The sequence below is a fragment of the Juglans microcarpa x Juglans regia genome, chromosome 8S (genome assembly GCF_004785595.1).
Source record: "Juglans microcarpa x Juglans regia isolate MS1-56 chromosome 8S, Jm3101_v1.0, whole genome shotgun sequence".
Taxonomy (NCBI): domain Eukaryota; kingdom Viridiplantae; phylum Streptophyta; class Magnoliopsida; order Fagales; family Juglandaceae; genus Juglans; species Juglans microcarpa x Juglans regia.
In genome coordinates, this window is record NC_054609.1 from 868,935 (window position 1) to 890,340 (window position 21,406).

A 21,406-nucleotide genomic window follows, 5' to 3' on the forward strand; every position below is an offset into this window, starting at 1 on the left:
TCTTCTTATTCGGTTGCTTCTTCAACCTCTAGACAGAGAGATCCAAAGAGAGCATCTTCTCTAACAAGTAGATTTACAGCTCCTATTGTACAATGAGAAATGAGAGGTTATGAAAGACTGTAAACGAGCATATTATAGTGGAATCTCCCCTCCCCAAATCCCGTGGACGTATGCCTAGTGCTGAACTACATAAATTTGTGTATCTATCTCTCTTTATTCTTTTCGCATTTAAATACTATTCACTGTCATGGACGTATGCACGACACTGTATAGTCGCACCAGATCACCAACAGGGGCTCCACACCTCATTGATCGAGGCCAAACCCACCTCAGCACGTCGAACAATGGATCTTTCTCCCCTTTCGGGTTGCTCCGTTTTTGGGTCTTAACATGATAAATTTGAATATTAAAATTATTTTTTTATAAAATAAATAATGACATGTCATTTACAAGACACACTATTTACCCTATACACCAACTTTTAAATATGAATTGTATAGAATGTGGGTATAGAAAGAAAAGTTATAATCAAACTGAAGTTTTTGCCTAATGGTTGTTGTTTTCATTTTACTAATGGTTATTTTTCTTTAGAAATAATATTTGCAGTTTTAGTGCAAGTTTCGAGCACTCTATTTAAAAAAAATATTCTATTTTTTAAATAAAATTTGAGTAATTTGCACACTTTAAAACTGTATTTAGCATTACTTTTTTTTTTTTTTTGGTATAATTTCAATTAACTTTAAAGTTTTTAAGCTATTAAGTTAGTATTTTATGAGATAATATTTGGTAGTTATACGTCTATACCATTATTTTCTTCCTCGTTTTTACAATGTCTATCCTCTAAACGATAAGGACCCAACATCTCATAAAGGGGGGTTTGATGAGAAAAGGAACTATTGACAGCATCAAAAGATGGAAACTCCAAAGGTAATCTATGCGATTCCCAATTAGAAAGAGGAAGCTGCAAGATCATCACTCACGCGACACAAGTCACCTATAAAACAAAACCCATAATTATTATGCTCAAGTGGCCATAGCTCTAGCTTTTAAGCAAGCAAGCAAGCAAGCATTCTAAAAAGACAAAAGCAAGTTGCTAAAGTTCTTCTTCCACATGATCTCCTTCTTTTTAAATCCATCTATCATTATTTATGCACAGAAAGCTGTGTCAATTAATGAAAAAAGAAGTCAACTTTGTGCACTAGCAATAGTAATTGGTTTTCTGAATTGACAAAAAGCAGTCCTCCCTGTAAATTATAATATTAATTGGGTCCCTTAATTTTCTTTAATTTACGTATAACCAATCTCCAATTATAGCGTGTTATATCCACTTAATAGTCAGTGGGGGTTTAGCTGTTTTACTAATTTCAACTTTAATGGCACATTGTTTCCTCATCTTAACGAGTCAATGAATATTCAAATCCCTCTCTCTCTCTCTCTCTCTAAGCACTACAATCTCTTAAGCATATAGAGGCACAGTTTCATGGTTAGTCAACTCTAATATTCCACAACAAGTTGAATTCAACCCACACAGATATATATATATATATATATATATATATATATATATATATACACACACAAAAGTCCACGGGATATCAAGTTGAATTTAACCCATGTTGTAATTTGGATTACATGTCAAAAGAATGGATGCGCTTAAAATATACCATTAATTAGCATTTCAAGAAAAAAAATGTTATATACTATATTTTTATTTTGTTTCCATCTCATTTTATACATATAACACTACTCGTAACTTTTGGATCAAATCACTACAAGAAAAACGAGCATTTATAATGGATTATTTGCGGCGACAATGACTATTTGCAATGAAAACAGTCTCGTTTTAGTAGAAAATAATTATTTTCGCAAAAAATAATTTGCGACAAATAATTTATTTTTTTATAGTGAATTTTGTTTCTGCATAGATAGGTAGATACATAGGCGCAAATGCATTTACATTTTGAACATGAGCTTGTTATGTGAAATTGAAATCTCAACTTTCAAATATCTTCAATGCTCAATGATGATATAACTTGAGTAATACTAGAGAATAAACCATTCCTTCACTTTGCTCAAAACGATAATATGTATTAAAAGGTATGAAATAAGTAAGCGGCACGTGAAGTGCATGTGCATGAACATGCATGAGCAAAAACTTCATACCATATGCACTACCAATTAATATGCTCAATCCTTTACTTTGTTTCAATGATATAATTAATGAGAGTATTGTTCATTAAATATTGTTCTAAAAATCTGAAATTAATGAGAGTATATAAGTTTAGTAATTTGATTTATGTTAAGTGTAGAGTATTTTATAGGATATATAGATAAAATATAGAAGAAAATATTATCTATATTATTTTTATTATTTTTTTAAAAGTTTATATGAAAAATTATTTATTTTTTTAATTAGTATTTAAAAGTACAATAATTCCGATACAAAGTGGCATCAGAAGAACGAGATCACTAGCTGTAGTTTCCTTATAAAGAATAGAACATGTGGGCCTGTGTTTTCCTCATTTAAATACCATTTCCTGCCTACCCATTGTGTTTTATAATATTAAAATTTTGGGCTTACTCGGTACGCATTAATAATGTAGTGTATGTCATAATCTGCTACATTGCATGCTTAATTAAAGATATTTTAACATATTTTGTATTGTTTTTACTTGTAAGAAAATAATTTATACTGTCGTAGAGTATAGAAAGTCTCGTATATTCTATTTAAAAAAAATAGAAAAATATTGATATTTATATGGCAGAACTCACTTTTTTAAAATAAGTGTGTAAAATTTATATATTTTAAGACTATATCTAACATTACTCTATATATTCTTTTTCGTTCGATTCTCGAGCGTGTTATTTCTTAGATGACATGTCAAGAAAAAAACTCATATAATTCGTCATTAATTGCAAAATTTAATGCCCAAAAGTTATTTTTCATGCTGTCTCTTAAGATAAATCATTCAAGATGAATCTCTAATGAAATATTGCAATAATTATCACCCTTGGATTTTCACGTTAATCATCAAGATTAATCGGACGGCAGAAACATGAGGAAGACATACACATGAGCATCGATCGCACCAAGTCAAACTTCAGCCCAAAAATATCTAGCAACCAGCACCGGCCTCTTCGACCGCCCCGAACTTTTTTATTCTATTATTAATAAAAATTATGTTATATATAGTATTTTTTAATAATTTTTATAGAGTACGTAAAAAATAGATAAAAATAATTACACTTAACATTTATAGGCTGTGTTTAGATATTAAATTGAATTAAGTTAAATTGAATTTTTTATGAATAGTACAAGTTGAGATGATGAGATGACTTATATATGATCCATTTAAGATGAGTTTAAATATCAAGATAAATTTAGATATATTTATAAAAAAATTAAAAAAAAATTATGAATCTTACGTGTAAAGAGGTGTTGAGTTGAAAAATATAATGGATCTCATATGTAAAGAAATTTTCAATTGAGATGAGTTTAATGATTTGAGAGTTAAGTATTTAAATATTAAAAGATGTCTAAATTTAAACTAAACTCAACTGAACTGAGTGCAGTCTAACAACCACACACAGGCTTAAATTAATAATTCACCACGTAATAATCCCTAAAATATAGGGTCAGTTATGTCATTTTACGAAGTGCTTGTCCTAGTGTCTATCTCGTGTCGTGGCTGATTAGTGATGTAGCAGTAGTAGTCCAGATCCTTTGCTTTGTAGGATGGATGTATCGATGCATGCATGATGGGGTATGTATGGGAATGTGGATGGTAAAGCCTAACATGACGTGACATCCAGCCTCTTAGGCGAGCGGAAAATATCATTGCCACGTACGCACCCAAATCTAAGCTTCGCACGACAGAGCTCCTAAAGATATTCTCTACCTCTGTGACCACCCAAAAACTTCGAGTTCAACCCTCAAATATTTCTGAAAAAGAAGAGAAAAAAAGGGAGAACAAAAAAATCTAAAATTACAGTGAAAGTGAAATATCGGAAGGGTTTTGTTCAGAAATCGGCTTGCAGAGAACTCTAGCAGGTACTTAGTTTCCTTTTCTTGTTGATTTATCATCATTTTCATATATATATATTATATATATATATATGATAATAGTTGGTTTTAGTGATGTCAGTATGTAATTTTGCATTGATTAGAGTCTGAGATTTCGAGTTGGGATTTCTGTAATTTTTTAGGATATGGAAAAAAATCCTGTTATTCTTGCTCCGTTCTCACCAGAATCAGATTGTATGAGTCTTCTCTCTAATAAAATTAGCGAGATTTGGAGGTCTGAAGCTTTTCAGAGGCAAATATTTTAAATTATGTTTCTCGAATTAATTTCAAAATTCCTAATCATCGAGCTCAGATCTTGGTTGCTAATGGATCTCAGGGAAACGTTAAGGGCGGAATGTTGAATTACGAAATTTTGATTCTTCATTGGTAGCGGTTTTGCGGTTACGGTTACGGTTACGGCTACGGCTACGGCTACGGCTACGTTTAAAACAATTTTTATTTGTAGGAAGGATAAATCTCTTCTATGGCGGGTTCATCATGTGAGAGGTGGATTGATGGTCTTCAATTCTCCTCATTGTTCTGGCCTCCGCCGCAGGATTCGCAGCAACGAAAGGTGCTGTATATTTATTTCTTATATTTTTTTGAAGAAACTGTTAGCTAATTTATTAGTTTTATTTGTTCAACTTTGGTCGCCTTTTTTTCATTTGATTTTGCCTTTTTGATATGAGTGCATGGTTGGAAAGATGATTTATTTCCCGTGACTCTTGAGTGCCTCACAACGAGGGTGATGTGGTAGTGTCAGTGCCAGAAGTTGCTAGCAGAGAACTGCTTTTTAATATTAGTTTGAAATATGCTATATTTTGTTTTGAGTATGAAGTTTAACTATGTTTTACACCAAGTACTGCAAAGGTTTCTGCTGAATAAAGCGCTTAAAATCATGTTTTCATCTACCAAAGTTGGTTGCTGTGAGAAATTCTTAAGGTTATTCTTTGTATTAAAGCAGAATAATGGTATCCCACATTCCTTCAGCCGAATATTTCTTTGACTCCCTTTGTCAAATAGATTATATGAAAAGAAAAAATCATTGTTAATAGCTTTTTCAATATGCTTCTTTAAAATCTGGGGATGCTTAGGAAATAGGAATAGAACATATAACAGAACCATGCGTGAAGGTCAAACAAGAATTATTTGAAAACTGCACCTCTTTTGATAAGAAAAGAAACTGGCAATGTATAAACAAAGAGTTTCAGAGCCAGGTTTCCATCTTGGATCTGTGAGTGGGGGTCTATTTGAAAACTGTACCCTTAGAAGAAAGGAAGCAGAGAGCAACGCTGAAAGATCTGAAACATTTTCATTTGACCAATTATCCAACTCCCTTTCACTTGTTTTGTTAGTTTTTGTTTTTGTTTTTTTTTGCTTGTCTTCATATTTAATTTTCCTTTTCTAACATTTTTTCATATTTCTGAACATTACCATTGGACCTCTTGAAACTTTTATGTCCTCTAGAACATTGAACTAGAATCACACTTTGGAACTGCACATAATCTGTGTCAAGAATTTCGAAAATTTAGGGAGACATATTCGGCATCACCACTAGTAGTAGTAGTTGATATTTTCTGAAAGTACATAAAAGTGGAAGAGAAGTATTTTTTTTTTTCTGTATAATAATGTAAGCAACCACACCACACCCCCCCCCCCCCCCCCCCAAAAAAAAAAAAAAAAAAAAAAAAAAACTGAAAATGATCAAAACCTCACTATTGAAGGTGAAGTCATCAAAGGCTTTTTACATGCAGTTCCTATTATTATTGTGAAGGGCTTTCGTCTTTCGTCCTAACTCTCGAAATTTGCAAGCGAAAAGTTTGAAGAGATGAAGTAACCTTGTTGGTTTATATTTCAATTCTTAAGATAGTTCTATGAGATTGGATTTAGAGAACTAATGAGGACAGAAATTTCATACCAACAAGAGAATTCATAAAACTCAGTCTCAGACCTGCAATGAAAGAAAAACCTAAATATCTATGAGAATGTAAAACTTGCGTTCAAATTAGCAATATTGTAGTCAACGTTGTCCCCATGGGAGGTTGCACCAATAGGAAGGGCTGCTGACTTCAGTACTATGTTCCTCAGCATGAGAGGCGGTTAATTCTAGCAGGAAAAAAAGAATGAAAAGGAAAAACAAGATCTGCAGAATAACATTGAGAAACACATCACTGCAGAAGATGGGGATGTATTGTGCAGTGCTACGTTTTTTGTTATTTCTATTTCCAGAGCATCTTGTTTGTGCTGAAAGTTATTGATAAGTTGCTCTATCTTGCCTGTCCAAAAAGTGAGAAGGAAAAAAAAGGAACTTTTTGTATGTAGACAACAAAGGCTCTGAAAATGATTGATTGCTTTGGACAGTTGTTTTTATATCTTCTCTGTATTTTTTATGTTTCCTACTTCATTTTTATGGTTATTTAATTTTACCTCTTTTAAGTCCATTTCTCACAATGTTTGAGACATGCACGCTTCTTTCTTTCCTTCCTTTTCCCCAGGCTCAAATTACAGCCTATGTTGAGTACTTTGGTCAATTTACATCAGAACAATTTCCAGAGGATATTGCCGAGGTACTGCATTCTCATTTACGAAATAACTTTTTTTTATCCTGAAGCACAGCATTGAGAAACAGACTGAACTAATACAATTTATATCTAGTATGAAAGAAATACTGATTATGCGGAGACTTGAAGTATTGGGTGTTTATAACATGCTTACTCTTATACTGATATATGGTCTTTTGGCAGTTGATCTGTAACCGTTATCCATCAAAGGAAAAGCGCCTTTTCGACGATGTATTGGGTATTGACGCTTTCCCCATGTTAGCTTGGCAATAATTGCTAAAATGTCTACGCTATCATTTGAAGTTTTTTTCTTGTAACTGTATAGTGACTGCTTTGTGCATGTAAACATATTTCCAGCTACATTTGTCCTTCATCATCCAGAGCACGGGCATGCGGTTGTCCTTCCAATTATTTCATGTATCATTGATGGTACGTTGGTGTATGATAGGACCAGTTCTCCATTTGCTTCTTTCATATCCTTAGTCTGCCCAAGCAGTGAGGTATGACCCTAAGCATATAAATATCACTATATCCTAATGTCAATTCATTTTGCACTGAAGATTTTCCTTACTTGATGAAATGTATTTTCTGCCTTATTTTTCCCAAGCTTATATCTTTCTCTTTTATTTACCTGTTTTTCAACAGAGCCTGCAATGTGCTTTACAAACTACCGTGGAAATTCATATTAACATCATCTCCCCCCATTTTTGCAGAATGAGTACTCTGAACAGTGGATTCTGGCATGTGGGGAGATTTTGCGAGTTTTAACTCATTACAATCGCCCAATATACAAGATGGAACAACCAAATAGTGATACAGAAAGAAGCAGTAGTGGCTGTGATGCTTCCACAAGTAACTCTATTGACAAACAATCCAGCCGTATTCCTTTGGTACAACAAGAAAGGAAACCTTTAAGGCCTTTGTCTCCCTGGATAATGGATATATTGCTAGTAGCGCCTCCCGCTATCAGGAGTGACTACTTCCGGTGGTGAGTGCATCATTTAAATGTGGCATATTGCTTCCATTTTAGTTAGGAAGTCCTCAAAGATAGAATGGTGTTTTTATACTCGTCGATATTATGATGATGATTATAAGTCATTCTGGGTGAAAAAAGCAAATTGGTATCTGATCCAATTATTGTGGAAGAAGTAAACCAGCACAAATTTGGTTTGGTCTAATCAAGTTTATTCTTGAACAAGCAAGCTGGTATTTGGTGGTTCCAAACTGCCTTCATAAATTGAATATACTTGTGAAACTAGAATTCAACATTTACAACAGTGTGCCTTTCTTTCTCCCCCTCAACTGGCGTGGCTGTTTGTTGTTTAGTAGATTGCATGTTCTATTTCTGCGTGGCAAAGATTTGATAAGTTTTTTATTTCTACAACCTGGTTTTGGGACTGCAGTTACCTTCATATTGTAACACTCCCTAAATTACAGTTCAATATTTGTTGCTGTATTTGGCAAGTTGCTTGTTTTCTATCATAAACTAGTTGATTTATAATTCATGATTTTGATCTTAATGTTTGTATCACCATCAATATATTCTTGACCAGTTGAAAATGCAAGATTACTCCGACTCTAGGGCAAATGTTGGTGGCTTGTAAATTTGGTCTATGCCAATGGTATTGAGGTCAACCTTGAGGAGTTCAGCAATTTCTATTGCTGGTCCATATATCATGCTCTCAGTAACATTTCATAATAGGCACATCTGATTTCAACTTTCAATGGCATGCAGACTTTCTCGATGGTCAACAATTCCGAGAATAAGCTAGAAATTAATTGGTTATAGGTGTCCATTTGTAGTAAAAGTTTTCACAGGCAGTTGACATAGAAGACATTTAATCCTTTTATATGCCCTTATCTAAGTTCATAAATGTTTTTATGCATTTACAGGTGCAGCGGTGTCATGGGTAAATATGCTGCTGGAGAGCTCAAGCCACCTACACTTGGTCAGTTACTTTAGGTTATAGAATATGACTTTACATTCTGTAATCCTTGATATTATTTCGATTCAACTGCAAGATTAAGGCCAAAAACTACGAAATTTGATTTTGTTTTGAGTTGTAATTTTGAATAGTCTTAATATCATCCTTAGACATTACTTTTGCTACACGTGGTGGTATCTGATCCTTTTCTGATGCAAGTTATAGAATAAGTTCATAAAATTTATACATATATTTTTAGGTGAAATGACTGGGCAAACATATTGATGTACTTAAAAACAAAATATAAAAGCTAGTGAAATTCTTTGATTTAATAGGAAAAGAACAATATAAAAAGAAAGAAGAATATTGATGATCTGGGCTAAGGTTGAGGCTCAGATAAACATCCGGTATTAGATTAACCATGATAACATGTGGTGTTAATGGCTTGAGACAGCAGATAAGAAAAGTAAGGGATATCTCACCCCTAGAGTGGTTGGTTTCTGTAGGCTGTTTCTCTATATCACGCGGTTTCACTCTATCCTCTCCCACATATATAGTCTCTTCCAATTTTCTTAAATATAATATTGAATAAGAAATTTCACGCCTGGAGAGTGAACTCCTTTTTTCTTTTCAGCTTCTTCTCGTGGATCTGGAAAGCATCCTCAGCTCATGCCATCGACTCCAAGGTGGGCTGTTGCTAATGGTGCTGGTGTCATATTAAGCGTTTGTGATGAGGAGGTTGCTCGATACGAAACTGCTACTTTAACAGCAGTTGCTGTCCCTGCACTTCTGCTTCCTCCTCCAACAACAGCTTTGGATGAGCACTTGGTTGCTGGGCTGCCCGCTCTTGAGCCATATGCACGCTTATTTCATAGGTTAATATCTGGGTTTTACATCATTTTTCTAGCAAAAAGTAGGAAAAAAAGGAGAAGAAAAGAAACTGAATCTTTTGGTGTACATCTCAGGTTATTACTAAATTCGTTAGTTAAATGTCACTTTCCTCTGCTAGGTATTATGCCATTGCTACTCCAAGTGCCACCCAGAGACTTCTTCTTGGACTTCTAGAAGCACCGCCATCATGGGCTCCAGATGCACTTGATGCTGCTGTCCAACTTGTGGAGCTCCTTCGGGCTGCTGAAGACTATGTATCTGGCATTAGGGTAAGCTGGATACGCCAGGTTGCTAACTTTATATATGCTGTAACATGTACTGTGGGGTGAAGTGCATATTTCATGGTCCTAGCATGAAGGGTAAGAAAGTGGGCAGAACGCAGTAGTGTGCAAGAAAAGTGACATTTATGGTAAATATATCTCCAGAACTGCATCTCATATTGGGTATGGAACGGAAGAAGTCAGAAACACTAAATTATGCACACAATATTTTGTTCATGTCTATGTATGACTTCTTTTCATTCTCTATTCCCTCACCACAAGCTCTAAATAAACGTATCTTGAAGAAAGGAAACAATCTATGCGGTATCAGATATTTTATACCATGATTTTTTTTCTTGCATATTTTCAGAAACAAAGTAATCTAGTATAAAGAGTTTATGTTCCTTTCTATGGAGTTATTTACTGAGGGTTGGCTTATTCTAGTACTTTTAAATTCTTTTTCCTGACAAATGTTCAAATTTGTTCTAGTTTTCAGAACCGAGTGATCTAAATGCATATATCATTTCCTATTCTGTTGTATTAATTTCTTTTTTGTTTGTTGATGTAGCTGCCTAGGAACTGGATGCATTTGCATTTCTTGCGTGCAATTGGGACTGCAATGTCTATGAGAGCAGGCATAGCAGCTGATGCTGCAGCAGCTTTACTTTTCCGCGTACTCTCACAGCCAGCATTGCTTTTTCCACCAATACGGCAAGTTGAAGGAATCGAAGTTCAACATGAACCTTTAGGAGGTTACATTTCATGCTATAAAAAGCAGGTACAAGTTACAATTGTTGGCATGTCTTTCCTAATCTCCCTCTAGTTTTGTGCCACCAGATGAAGAAAAACACTTTGTTATAGTTGAGTTTGAATTTTACTCTCTTTTTTTCTGTTTATGTATACAACATAAATATAGTCTCAAATATTACTTATGATCAGATTGAAGTGCCAGCGGCTGAAGCAACTATTGAAGCTACTGCCCAAGGAATTGCGTCTATGCTTTGTGCCCATGGCCCTGAGGTTGAATGGAGAATATGCACCATATGGGAAGCTGCCTATGGCCTGATTCCATTAAGTTCGTCCGTAGTTGACCTTCCTGAAATCATAGTTGCAACTCCGTTGCAACCACCCATGTTATGTTGGAATCTGTACATACCTCTCCTAAAGGTTCTGGAATATCTTCCTCGTGGTAGTCCATCAGAAGCATGTCTCGTGAAGATATTTGTTGCTACTGTTGAAGCGATTCTCCAGAGAACATTTCCACCCGAGTCCTCCAGAGAACAATCCAGAAAAACAAGATACCTTTCTGGCATTGGGTCTGCCTCCAAAAACCTTGCTGTGGCAGAGCTTCGTACTATGGTCCATTCGCTTTTCCTAGAATCTTGTGCCTCTGTAGAGCTCTCTTCACGCCTGCTTTTTGTTGTGTTAACTGTGTGTGTTAGTCATGAAGCTCAATCCAGTGGGAGCAAGAAGCCGAGTGGTGTAGAAACTTGTCCACCTAATGAAATCATTGAGGACTTGCAAGCAATATCTGAAATGCAAAAACAGAAGAAAACTAGGAAGTTGAAAAGGCCAGGGCCTGTAGCAGCATTTGATTCATATGTTCTAGCTGCTGTTTGTGCTCTTGCCTGCGAGCTTCAGTTATTTTCTCTGATTCCGAGGGTGAGTAATCACTCAAGGTCAAAAGATGTATCACATGTGGCCAAGCCTATGAAAATAAGTGGATCTAATGATGAGTTTCAAAATAGTATTGACTCAGCTATTCGTCATACTCACAGAATCTTGGCAATTTTAGAGGCACTTTTTTCGCTGAAGCCATCCTCTATTGGAACCTCATGGAGTTACAGTTCAAATGAGATCATTGCAGCAGCCATGGTTGCTGCACATGTTTCCGAGTTATTTAGGCGGTCAAAAGCTTGCATGCATGCTCTTTCAGTCTTGATGCGATGCAAGTGGGACAATGAAATTTACACCAGGGCATCATCACTGTACAACCTCATTGATATTCATGGAAAAGCTGTTGCATCCATTGTCAACAAGGTTGAGCCATTGGAAGCGCACTTAATACATAAACCAGTGCGGAAAGATTCCCTTGTGGGTTCAGATGGCAAAAAACAAAAAACATGTGAAAATGGTGTTTGCTTTGGTGAAGGGCAGCAATCTACCACTCAGTTTTTGGATTCATCTCATTCAGATACTAAATCTACGTCTCAGAGAGCATCAAATTCAAATGAAGGCTCGGGAAATACCTTGGGTAAAGGCATTGCAAATTTCCCATTAGATGCATCAGATTTAGCTAACTTCCTCACGATGGACAGGCATATAGGATTTAATTGCTGCACGCAAGTTCTTCTTAGATCAGTGATGGCAGAGAAACAAGAGTTATGTTTCTCTGTTGTGTCATTGCTGTGGCACAAGTTGATTGCAGCTCCTGAAACCCAACCAAGTGCAGAAAGCACTTCTGCTCAACAAGGTTGGAGGCAGGTAATCTTGTGTGCCAATTGCAGCACCTTCGTTTTCAGTCTTTCATAGTATGAGCTCCTGAATAGAGGCAATATAACTATCCAGCTATAATGAACCGTGTGATTTTATATTCTGGCACAATTATTGTAATATAATACAAGTTTTAATGTACCTTTTCACTATGCAGGAATTGATTTTTAGTCATGTAAAAGGAAGGATGACATCTAAAGGATATACTCCTGCTACTTATATGTATATTATATATATTTTTTTATATGAAAATAAGAACTAATAAAACATGTATTTTCTGTTAAAGGGTCAACTATGAACAAAATATTCTCATCTTGAGTAAATGAGTTTCTGCGTACTTTATTAGAGCAGTATTTTTTACTATTCTTCTGCTACAGTTCATTTGACTATTGTTTCCATTATCAATGGAAAGGTATTTAACTGACATATTTTGATGTATTTAGGTTGTTGATGCGCTATGCAATGTTGTATCAGCATCACCGACAAAAGCATCTACAGCCGTTGTTCTTCAGGTCCAAACTTCTGTTCAACTTGTAAATTGTCACTGTATTTATGTTTTACATTTGCTTTTGGCCGCGGTCTTGAGACCACATTTTTTTTTTCCAAAGATGATAAATTTCAGAACTAATTTGTGATATTACTAAAACGTAGCTTACATTGAAAAAATTCTCAAATTTTAATCAATGTGGTAATGAGGAGGTGTTTCACTGGCCTTGTTAACTGGTGCATTGTAATTATTTCGTCTGTTTCTTCACTTTCTGGTCTTTGTGTGCTTGTCAGGCGGAGAAGGAATTGCAGCCTTGGATTGCAAAAGATGATGATCAAGGACAGAAGATGTGGAGAGTGAACCAACGGATTGTAAAATTGGTCGTGGAGCTCATGAGGAATCACGATCGGCCAGAATCATTAGTGATTTTGGCAAGTGCATCAGATCTACTTCTGCGTGCAACAGATGGGATGCTCGTTGATGGAGAAGCTTGCACTTTACCACAGCTGGAGGTAACATACCATAACATTAATTCATGTTTTTGCAGTTCCATGTGGTTAGTGACTATGTTTGATTTTGGAGCCTGTATTCTTCAACCTTCTTATCCTATTGCAATAGGCGTTTCTGTCTTTTATCATTGAAGTTTACTGTTTGGATTAATTAATGACTTGAAACATTAAAAATAAATATGCATTATCAGCTGCTGGAAGCAACAGCTAGAGCAGTTCAGCCGGTGCTAGAGTGGGGAGAATCTGGGGTGGCAGTCGCAGATGGCCTTTCAAACCTCTTAAAGGTAAACACAGACCCGTTATTGATACACTCCATTGAGTTGGATTCCAGGCTGAATGTAAAACTTTGTATGAACAGATACTCATATTACTACTCATTAAGGACATAACAAATTGGTGCAAAACAAAAAGTGATGCCATTATTCTCATTTTTATGCCCATAAAAACCTTTACTTACGCAGTTGCTTGGTCTAAATGTTGCAGTGTCGCCTACCTGCTACCATCCGATGCCTTTCTCATCCGAGCGCTCATGTCCGTGCTCTAAGCACGTCAGTTCTCCGCGATATCCTGCACACTGGTTCAATCAAATCAAATTCGAAACCGGTAAACATAAATGGCATCTGCGGTCCCTCTTACCAGTTCTTTAGTTTAGACGTTATTGACTGGCAAGCTGACATCGAGAAGTGCTTAGTATGGGAAGCTCACAGCAGACTGGCAACCGGAATGCCTATCCAATATCTTGATACTGCCGCCAAGGAATTAGGCTGTACTATTTCCTTATGACGTCAATTAGCTTTTGCCATCCTTTTTTTTATAGGTTTACGAGTACTTTTTTTCTCCTTATTTCTAGAGAGACTTACACATAGAAACAGACTCTATTTCTTGCCTTGGAGAACATGGTTTTGCGGGCAAGTAATTCTGCATTCTGTTGTTGTAGATATAATCATTGGCCAGACATTAAAATCCTTTTGCAAGAATGACTGCATATTGCTTTACTTAACACTGCCACAATTAGGCTCTTATGTTGTGTTTTTAACATTTGTTCAATTCATGTTGCTTCTTATGTTTGTTAACCATTCCCACGTTCCGAACATGAAATTTGGTTTTCCTCCGAGTAGGGGAAAAAAAAAATTTTATGCATCAGTCACTAATTATTATTCTATACCCTAGATATTATGAAAAATATTCATATCTTATGAAAAAAAAAAAAACTGTAAGTGTAGGGTGTGCAAGTGAATAGTAGCTGATGTATAAAATTTATCGGAAAAAAAAAAAAGAAAAGGTTTTTCCTCTGGAGTGGAAAAGCAAGCAAGATTACCCTAAACCGGTTGCCATTCTTAATCAGAGCAAGAATGTGTTTTAGGTTGGGTAATTGTGTTTGGGTAATTGTGTCGTATACTCAACTACGGTCTAATCAAATTGTTGTTTTGCTCCTTCTATTTTATGACATTTAGAAGAAGGGAAAAAAAAAAAAAAAAGTATTTACATCAGCCCATAGCCGCACACCTGAGGTGTGCTGCGGTAAAAAAATAAAATAAAATAATGTGAGGTGTGCTTCGACTATAGGCTAATGCATAGAAATACTCGAAAAAAAAAATTACCTATCCACCTTAAAATGAGATAAAGGTTAGACAATAGCATTAAAGAACACATAAACGACTTGAACAAAAATCAAACCTCATCCTTCTCACCCACCACCACCCCCTCTCCTCCGACCGTTGGCTGACGACATGAGTTTGGCGAGTTCACCGGAGCCAATTAAATCTGTCATTTTAAAAACATGACAATTATTTGGGGGTTCTTGTGTTTGTTTATTTTAATAAAATACATTTTGGAGTTTATAGTTTCTTTTTACTTGGGAACAATCTCATTGAATGAATCAAGGTTCACCTCCAACAATAAGATTTGGGCCCAAAATATGTTTTCGGACGGCCCAAGAGCCCAAACTCAACGCTGGTGAAATAAAATGGAGGGCAAAATGGTCCAAACGGTGTGAAAGCCAGAAAAACCCTAGCTACCCTACGAGTGCCAACGAAACCCAATCAGTATATATACGGAAAAAACCTAACCACAGCTCGCAGCTTCCGACTTCGGCACCTCCTCTTTCCTACCTCCGAATAATCTCTACCCTTCTCTCTGTTGGAGATTCAAAAATGGTAACGGTTTTGTTCTAAGATTCAATTTTTCATGTTTTCGTTTTTGCTTTTGTATCAGTGTGCGTGTGAATTTGGATGGTTATGAATCTGTGTGAATATTGTGCACGCAGTCGCTGGTGGCGAACGAGGAGTTCCAGCACATATTGCGGGTGCTGAACACTAACGTCGACGGGAAGCAGAAGATTATGTTCGCTCTTACCTCCATTAAAGGTATCGGTCGCCGCTTGGCCAACATCGTCTGCAAGAAGGCCGATGTCGACATGAACAAGAGGTTCGTGTCCTCGTTCTATGTGCCCTCTATATTTTTTTTTTTTCTCTGTCAAAATAGTATATTTCCGATATAGAAGTCGAAAGAATCCAATTTTAGAAAGTTCCAAATCATGAGGAAAACTTAGTGGAATTGGCAAAAGACTTTGGATCAACATAATGGATTCCAATTCATGTTTAGCGGCTGATGGGTGCAGAGTGAGTAAAACGTGAATCGACTTGTGATCAATTTACCTCTTTTTTTCCATTTAAGCTGTGTGTTTTGTGGTATATCTCTGAGATTGCTATTTAGTACATTTATAACTTTACATGTGTCCAATATGACTTTATTCTAAGATCCAGTGAACTAAAATTAAACACCTATGTTGTTTCGTTATGATAATGTTGTTTTCAGAGCTGGTGAATTAAGTGCCGCTGAGCTGGACAATCTCATGGTTATTGTTGCCAACCCTCGCCAGTTCAAAATCCCAGACTGGTTTTTGAATAGGAAGAAGGATTACAAGGATGGCAAATACTCTCAGGTGGTTTCCAATGCTCTTGACATGAAGTTGAGAGATGATTTGGAACGATTAAAGAAGATCAGGTGACTTTTAACATTCTTAACACTCAAATCGGTGACAACTTTTTGTTTTCATACTATTATTTATAGAATGAAAATTTTATACCATGCTACCATCATACTTTTATCCCACAATGTAAGATGTGACACATTTATCACCATTAGATAAATTATTAAATGATTTTTTATCACTTAATAGTAATAAATGTGTCACATCTTATATAGTGAGATGAAAATAAGATGAGAGTACGGTGTAATAGCATTACTCTTGTATAGCAGCCACGTTCGAAGGGCCTGCCTTAGAGAGGTTTCCGGCATAAAAAAAAACTCTTGTATCGACGTTGAGCTGAAACTGAAACTCTTTATGTAGGAACCATCGAGGCCTGAGACACTACTGGGGCCTTCGCGTTCGAGGTCAGCACACCAAGACTACTGGTCGGAGGGGGAAAACTGTTGGTGTCTCTAAGAAGCGCTGAGTTTTTCTCTCTTTGTTTTCATCAGTTAATATATAATTGGGCATCCGATGAATTTTGTGAATTTAGTATTGTTGGATCAGAGACCTCTTTCTACTGTGGTCGTGGTTGGGTAGTACACTATTCTTGGGTTTTTTAGCCCTGTAACCCTATTTATCTTATTAGCTCAATTTTGGCTTTTCAATGATCATAGCTAGGGGTATTCTTCTACCTGGTGTGTGGTACACGACTGTTTTTCATGGCAGAAAAGGAAACCTTCTAGCTATCTGTATGAAAACCACACTAAATTGGTTTCTAAACTTGCATTGGAAGTCTTATTATTCTCTTAAAAGTGATGCCAAGGTTAAGATCATGATCTAGGAAAGCAAAGAGCTATATTAATCCAAGTCTTTAGGCGACAAAGCTGCAGGGTTGGAAGTAATGGAACTCCAAAGAATGATTGATGTGTCCCACTTCTTGTCTTGACAACAAAAAAAAAAAAAAAAAAATGTGCACCTACCGGAGCTCACTTACAAGAGAAACTCAAAACATTTCAAGTTTATTTTTTTTTTTTTTTTGTTCAGTTTGCCTTTTTATTTTTTAATTCGGTTAGATCCGGTGATCTTATATACTGTTTAAAACACTTGTCAAAATATAAGGCCAATAAAAGTAAATGAATGGGATAAATTATAGTGCAAATAGGGGAAAAATTGCTATTGCAACTGGTCAAACTAGCATTTCTTAAACAGCCAACGTCAATCTTCTCATTAAGTAATTGTTACAAAAATGTTCTGAATTTCGGTGGGGTATAGTGCATCAAAATCTCAATATCCAAAAAATAAATAACAAAAAAAAGGTTACTATAAATTTATAATCAAGAAACAGAAAAGTCAGAATCTAAACCTACCCAGAAATATCCGTTCCCCCTGATAGGAACTTCAAAACAAATATGAATGAAACTAGGAATTACAGAAAGTTTGGAAAATAAATAGGACCAAATTATGGGTGGTTTTCTAATCTCAATTAAGTAACATCTTCCTGGTATCAGATGTCTTTCTTTTGTATGCTCGATTTTTCTGAATGAAGCGCTTACACTTTTCCATCAACCTCAGTGGATTCTGATAAACTGCTTTGTTTTTGTTGTCTGGTAGCAGGGAGTGAGTGGCTCCGACGCTCCTTTCCCCCAGGCTTAGCTGAGGCATTTCCATACCAAATCATTCCAACTACAGCTATGACCATTCCCAAAACTACATGCAGATTGAGACCCTCCTTCCCAAAGAAAAAGAATCCCATCATCAAAACAAGGATTGTCTTCATATGACCAAGTACTTGAAAAGAGACAGCTGTAAATCTGCCGATGCAGATGAATTGGCTGAGGTTGGTCCCCACAGCGATAGTGCATGAAAGAATTATAAACATCTGTGAAGATGAAGTCACAGGTGAAATTGTGAGTTATCAATCGATTAAAGTTAAAAACAACAAGACAGAAGCCAGAATACATTCACCCCTTCATGCAAGTAGTAAGAAATAAGGGGGGTGAACATAAGTCGTGTAGACTAGTAGCACCACTTTGAGATTCCGTAAAAGGACACCATAGGAGCCACCATAGTCATTCTACACAATAACTGGTACAAACAAATTTAGATAAAGGTTCAATCAAAAATCACTTTTTTTTTTTTAATAAGTAATCATGAATTTTATTGATGAAATCAATAGGCACAGCCCATGTACACAATACATATACATTAGAGACACCTCAGTAGGAGTCCCCTGAAAATTACTACACAGACAATATATTAGAAAGTAAATTCATAGATCATTTGGCATGAAATAATCAAGATCCAGAGAGAGAAGATTTTGGTTTGGATTGGGATTTCATTTGGATGTCATGAACTACTAACATTTTTAAGTTCCTCCCATGTCCGTGGAAAGTGTGTGAGGAAACCTGAATACCTTTTTTAATTGCATAAAAGCAAATGACACTACCCATGTCCAATAACGTTTTGTCTACAAGCAGATAATTTGAAACTGTTCATACAACTTTCATAAAAGCATAATTTTTTCTTTTTTTGATAGGGAAGATTAACTAGCATAACTTTGCATAAGAATCATAAAAGAAAGACCATAAATGGCTGTTGCACCTACCACAGAAACCATGTTATAGTTGTAACCGTCAACTCTTTTGTTTGTCAACCAATAATCTAGAAAGGGACCTAATAATAGCAATGAAGCGGCCTGCGCTGGAGCTGTGTGTCCCAACAGGTTGAAAGAGCTAAGTGAATACTTCCGTTGAAGAAAATGAACATACTGCACACATAGATTTGAGAAAAAATAAGCCTTTTGAACATACTACATGCATAGATTTGAAAAAAACAATATATCTTTTGAACATACTGCATGATAGATTTAAAACAAAAATAACTAAGGCTTTTCAAACAGTATAGATAGATTATAGGAAGAGAGACTTCTAGACAACTATATTTATGAGTTTAACGAAATAGAGTTTCAAGATAATGAAAATTTGGATTGTTAAAATTCCAATTAACACCATACGATTCTTGTAAATATGTGTATGCACAAATGAGCATAATGTCTGTTTAAAACCGGCGTGCCCTAATGTGTGTAAATATATAAATGGAGAAGTACTGATAATTATGTGTGTATGTTTAGAGGAATGGGCAGCTTACATATTGTTGCATAGAGGTACTCCATACTGCAATAAAGGCTGCAATGAAGCCTCTGGCATTAACACTCACATCAGTGACAGTGCAAACACCAACACCCAATAGAACAACTGCTATGCTTAGTTTCGTGTCTCTGGAGTATCGAATCTTATCCAACATAACTTCCAAAAGGCAGGACACAGGGATCATGCTCAACTTAGCTATCTGCATATAAAGTGGATAATACATAACATTCATTGCAATAGATCACCAGAACGAATCCCAAACCCAGGTCACAGAGAACTTACCTGATAGAATCCAACAGAATTCCACATCAGACTAACATTCATTCCAACAATAGAGAAGTTAGCAAAGATAACAAATTTTAGAAGCTCTGGGAATGGTAGATGAGATGTTTGGACATATCCCAGCCACCTTAAAACAACTGTCATCAGAGTAGTTGTCACGAAATGCAAACCAGTTAATGTAGTAGCTGCAAAAGATAACAAATACTAGTGTGAACAGATAGATGATGAGAAGCGTGCCTATAGCTATAACGTTTCTAAAATGCTTACCAATAAAAATAGAATCAGTGATTTATAAACTAAAAGGTCATTAAAGAAAACACCATCACTATCAGCAAACACCGACCACCATCACTACCACCACCATCCAAGCTTTATTCAACTCTCCATAGGTCAACTGCAGTTGCATTATGCTTATACTGAAAATAAACCATGCTTATACCCAAGTCTTCCTTATATAATCAATTAGTGGGATTATTAGAAAATTCTACAGCACACAAGTACCCAACAATCCTTTATACTCCTACCAATACACTCAAATCCTTTGCAAAACGAAACCAACTACTTGGTCCTAAATCATGGTCCTTGTTATTTTTCCTTATTGGAAAGTCACATATGCATTGAATGGTTCTTGAACCCATGACCTCACCTTCCATTGAATTCTTATGGGGGTGAAAGCCTGAGATCAAAGAGGAGCGGATGGATCCAAACTCCAACAAAATTACTTGCAGCAAACTAGTTTAAAGATAAAAAGAATACACTAACCTACCAATAAAAAAAAGAACTAATAATAGAGCTTTATTATTAGTTCAAGTGCACAAAGCATTCCCTTAATAACTAAACACATAAATTTAAAACGCACCGTTAAATCAACAGAAAGAAACTTAGAAAGAAAAATCCAAATAGAAAATTTATATTAAGAGCAACTTACCAAAACTGAAGCCATATGTAGCCATCAAGGCTTTATTGACAATGATAATCCCAACAGAAGTGACAACATTGAACATCCACGCGGCTGCATCTGCTGTAGCCTTCTCATCTGCCTTGCTAGTCGGAGCCATAATTATGTTGTATTCTGAGAAGTGAACACCGCAAAGTCCTTATCCCTCAGCTTCCATTAAGAAATCCATCCACATCTGCAATAAGTCCAGAGTTCCTGCCCACTCAGCAATAAATTCTTGTACAAAATTTACGTCGGAAAAAAATAAAGAAAACTTGCTCGACTGAAAATAAAAATCACAATCGCAGAGGAGGTGTTGCAGTATTTTATCAAACTATTATCTTTTTTAGATATTCATTTTCGATAAAGTAACATAATTGAAAATCATCGTCTGGTTAACCAAAACTCAGAAAAACACTCTGCTTTGCTGACTCATAGACTGTTAGTTCAGCGCCAACAAGTCTAAAAGCCCATTTACAAAGATCACAGTGCGACAGAACCTGCACTAGTAGATCCAAAACCAGAAAATTCTCGTCAATCATAAACGGATCCAAAAATGCTTCAGATCAATCGCACATATTCCAAATCTTTGCGGAATCAAACCAATACGAAAGTCAGATCCATAATTTAGACACAAAAAATCACAATTGGATCCCAAGCATTTCACAATTGGAGCCAATTCAGCTACCGTAAAAAAACAGATCTACCACAAAAGGGGAAAAAAAAAATACTACCAATATATACGAATCACATTTTATGAAGATACAATGAACCGGAATCCACGGTTCGGAACGAGTAAATGTACGGTACGTACCGGCGAAACGGACCGAGCTGAACGAGAACGAACTGGCCCCGAGATAGAGAAGGACGAGGGG

The 21,406-nt window shown here is 35.9% G+C and overlaps 3 protein-coding genes across 8 annotated transcripts; 2 read left to right on the forward strand and 1 right to left on the reverse strand.

Moving 5' to 3' along the window:
• Window positions 1-1,424: 1,424 nt before the first annotated feature.
• Window positions 1,425-16,854, forward strand: LOC121244387 (40S ribosomal protein S18). 3 transcript variants are annotated; one of them, XM_041142449.1, is made up of 5 exons: window positions 1,425-1,436; window positions 15,331-15,345; window positions 15,456-15,616; window positions 16,007-16,195; window positions 16,542-16,854. In XM_041142449.1, exons 2-5 carry the CDS (start codon window positions 15,343-15,345, stop codon window positions 16,645-16,647), a joined length of 459 nt encoding a protein of 152 aa, XP_040998383.1. In that variant the 5' UTR covers window positions 1,425-1,436; window positions 15,331-15,342; the 3' UTR covers window positions 16,648-16,854. The 3 variants fall into 3 exon arrangements, with proteins under 3 accessions (XP_040998383.1, XP_040998381.1, XP_040998380.1); XM_041142447.1 differs by having other exon boundaries at window positions 1,426-1,440; XM_041142446.1 differs by lacking the exon at window positions 1,425-1,436 and having other exon boundaries at window positions 15,242-15,345.
• On the forward strand, window positions 3,855-14,130 carry LOC121244380 (protein GIGANTEA-like). Of its 4 annotated transcripts, XM_041142437.1 has the most exons (16): window positions 3,855-4,051; window positions 4,207-4,298; window positions 4,401-4,637; window positions 6,559-6,630; window positions 6,808-6,862; window positions 6,982-7,124; window positions 7,338-7,612; window positions 8,518-8,573; window positions 9,184-9,424; window positions 9,559-9,709; window positions 10,269-10,478; window positions 10,640-12,184; window positions 12,637-12,705; window positions 12,974-13,192; window positions 13,381-13,473; window positions 13,673-14,130. In XM_041142437.1, exons 3-16 carry the CDS (start codon window positions 4,548-4,550, stop codon window positions 13,970-13,972), a joined length of 3,519 nt encoding a protein of 1,172 aa, XP_040998371.1. In that variant the 5' UTR covers window positions 3,855-4,051; window positions 4,207-4,298; window positions 4,401-4,547; the 3' UTR covers window positions 13,973-14,130. The 4 variants fall into 4 exon arrangements, with proteins under 4 accessions (XP_040998371.1, XP_040998369.1, XP_040998370.1 ...); XM_041142435.1 differs by lacking the exon at window positions 4,207-4,298; XM_041142436.1 differs by lacking the exon at window positions 4,207-4,298 and having other exon boundaries at window positions 4,530-4,637.
• A 505-nt stretch (window positions 16,855-17,359) lies between the features above and the next one.
• Window positions 17,360-21,406, reverse strand: LOC121244382 (UDP-rhamnose/UDP-galactose transporter 6). The gene is made up of 6 exons (XM_041142439.1): window positions 21,346-21,406; window positions 20,523-20,727; window positions 19,595-19,779; window positions 19,311-19,511; window positions 18,769-18,930; window positions 17,360-18,042 (listed from the first exon to the last, which is right to left on the reverse strand). The coding sequence occupies exons 2-6, from the start codon at window positions 20,650-20,652 to the stop codon at window positions 17,713-17,715; spliced, it is 1,008 nt and encodes a 335-aa protein (XP_040998373.1). The 5' UTR covers window positions 20,653-20,727; window positions 21,346-21,406; the 3' UTR covers window positions 17,360-17,712.

Bases quoted from the DNA above. Each gene is read 5' to 3' on its own strand.
- LOC121244380 (XM_041142437.1), top strand. From the start codon at position 4,548: ATGGCGGGTTCATCATGTGAGAGGTGGATTGATGGTCTTCAATTCTCC. The intron at 7,125-7,337 runs GTATGACCCTAA...CCATTTTTGCAG, and splicing joins TAGTCTGCCCAAGCAGTGAG to AATGAGTACTCTGAACAGTG. The intron at 13,193-13,380 runs GTAACATACCAT...ATGCATTATCAG, and splicing joins GCACTTTACCACAGCTGGAG to CTGCTGGAAGCAACAGCTAG.
- LOC121244387 (XM_041142449.1), top strand. The intron at 15,617-16,006 runs GTTCGTGTCCTC...TGTTGTTTTCAG, and splicing joins GATGTCGACATGAACAAGAG to AGCTGGTGAATTAAGTGCCG. The intron at 16,196-16,541 runs GTGACTTTTAAC...CTCTTTATGTAG, and splicing joins GAACGATTAAAGAAGATCAG to GAACCATCGAGGCCTGAGAC.
- LOC121244382 (XM_041142439.1), bottom strand. From the start codon at position 20,652: ATGGCTCCGACTAGCAAGGCAGATGAGAAGGCTACAGCAGATGCAGCC. The intron at 19,512-19,594 runs GTAAGTTCTCTG...CTTTATATGCAG, and splicing joins ATTCTGTTGGATTCTATCAG to ATAGCTAAGTTGAGCATGAT. The intron at 18,043-18,768 runs GTAGGTGCAACA...TCATCTTCACAG, and splicing joins ACTATAACATGGTTTCTGTG to ATGTTTATAATTCTTTCATG.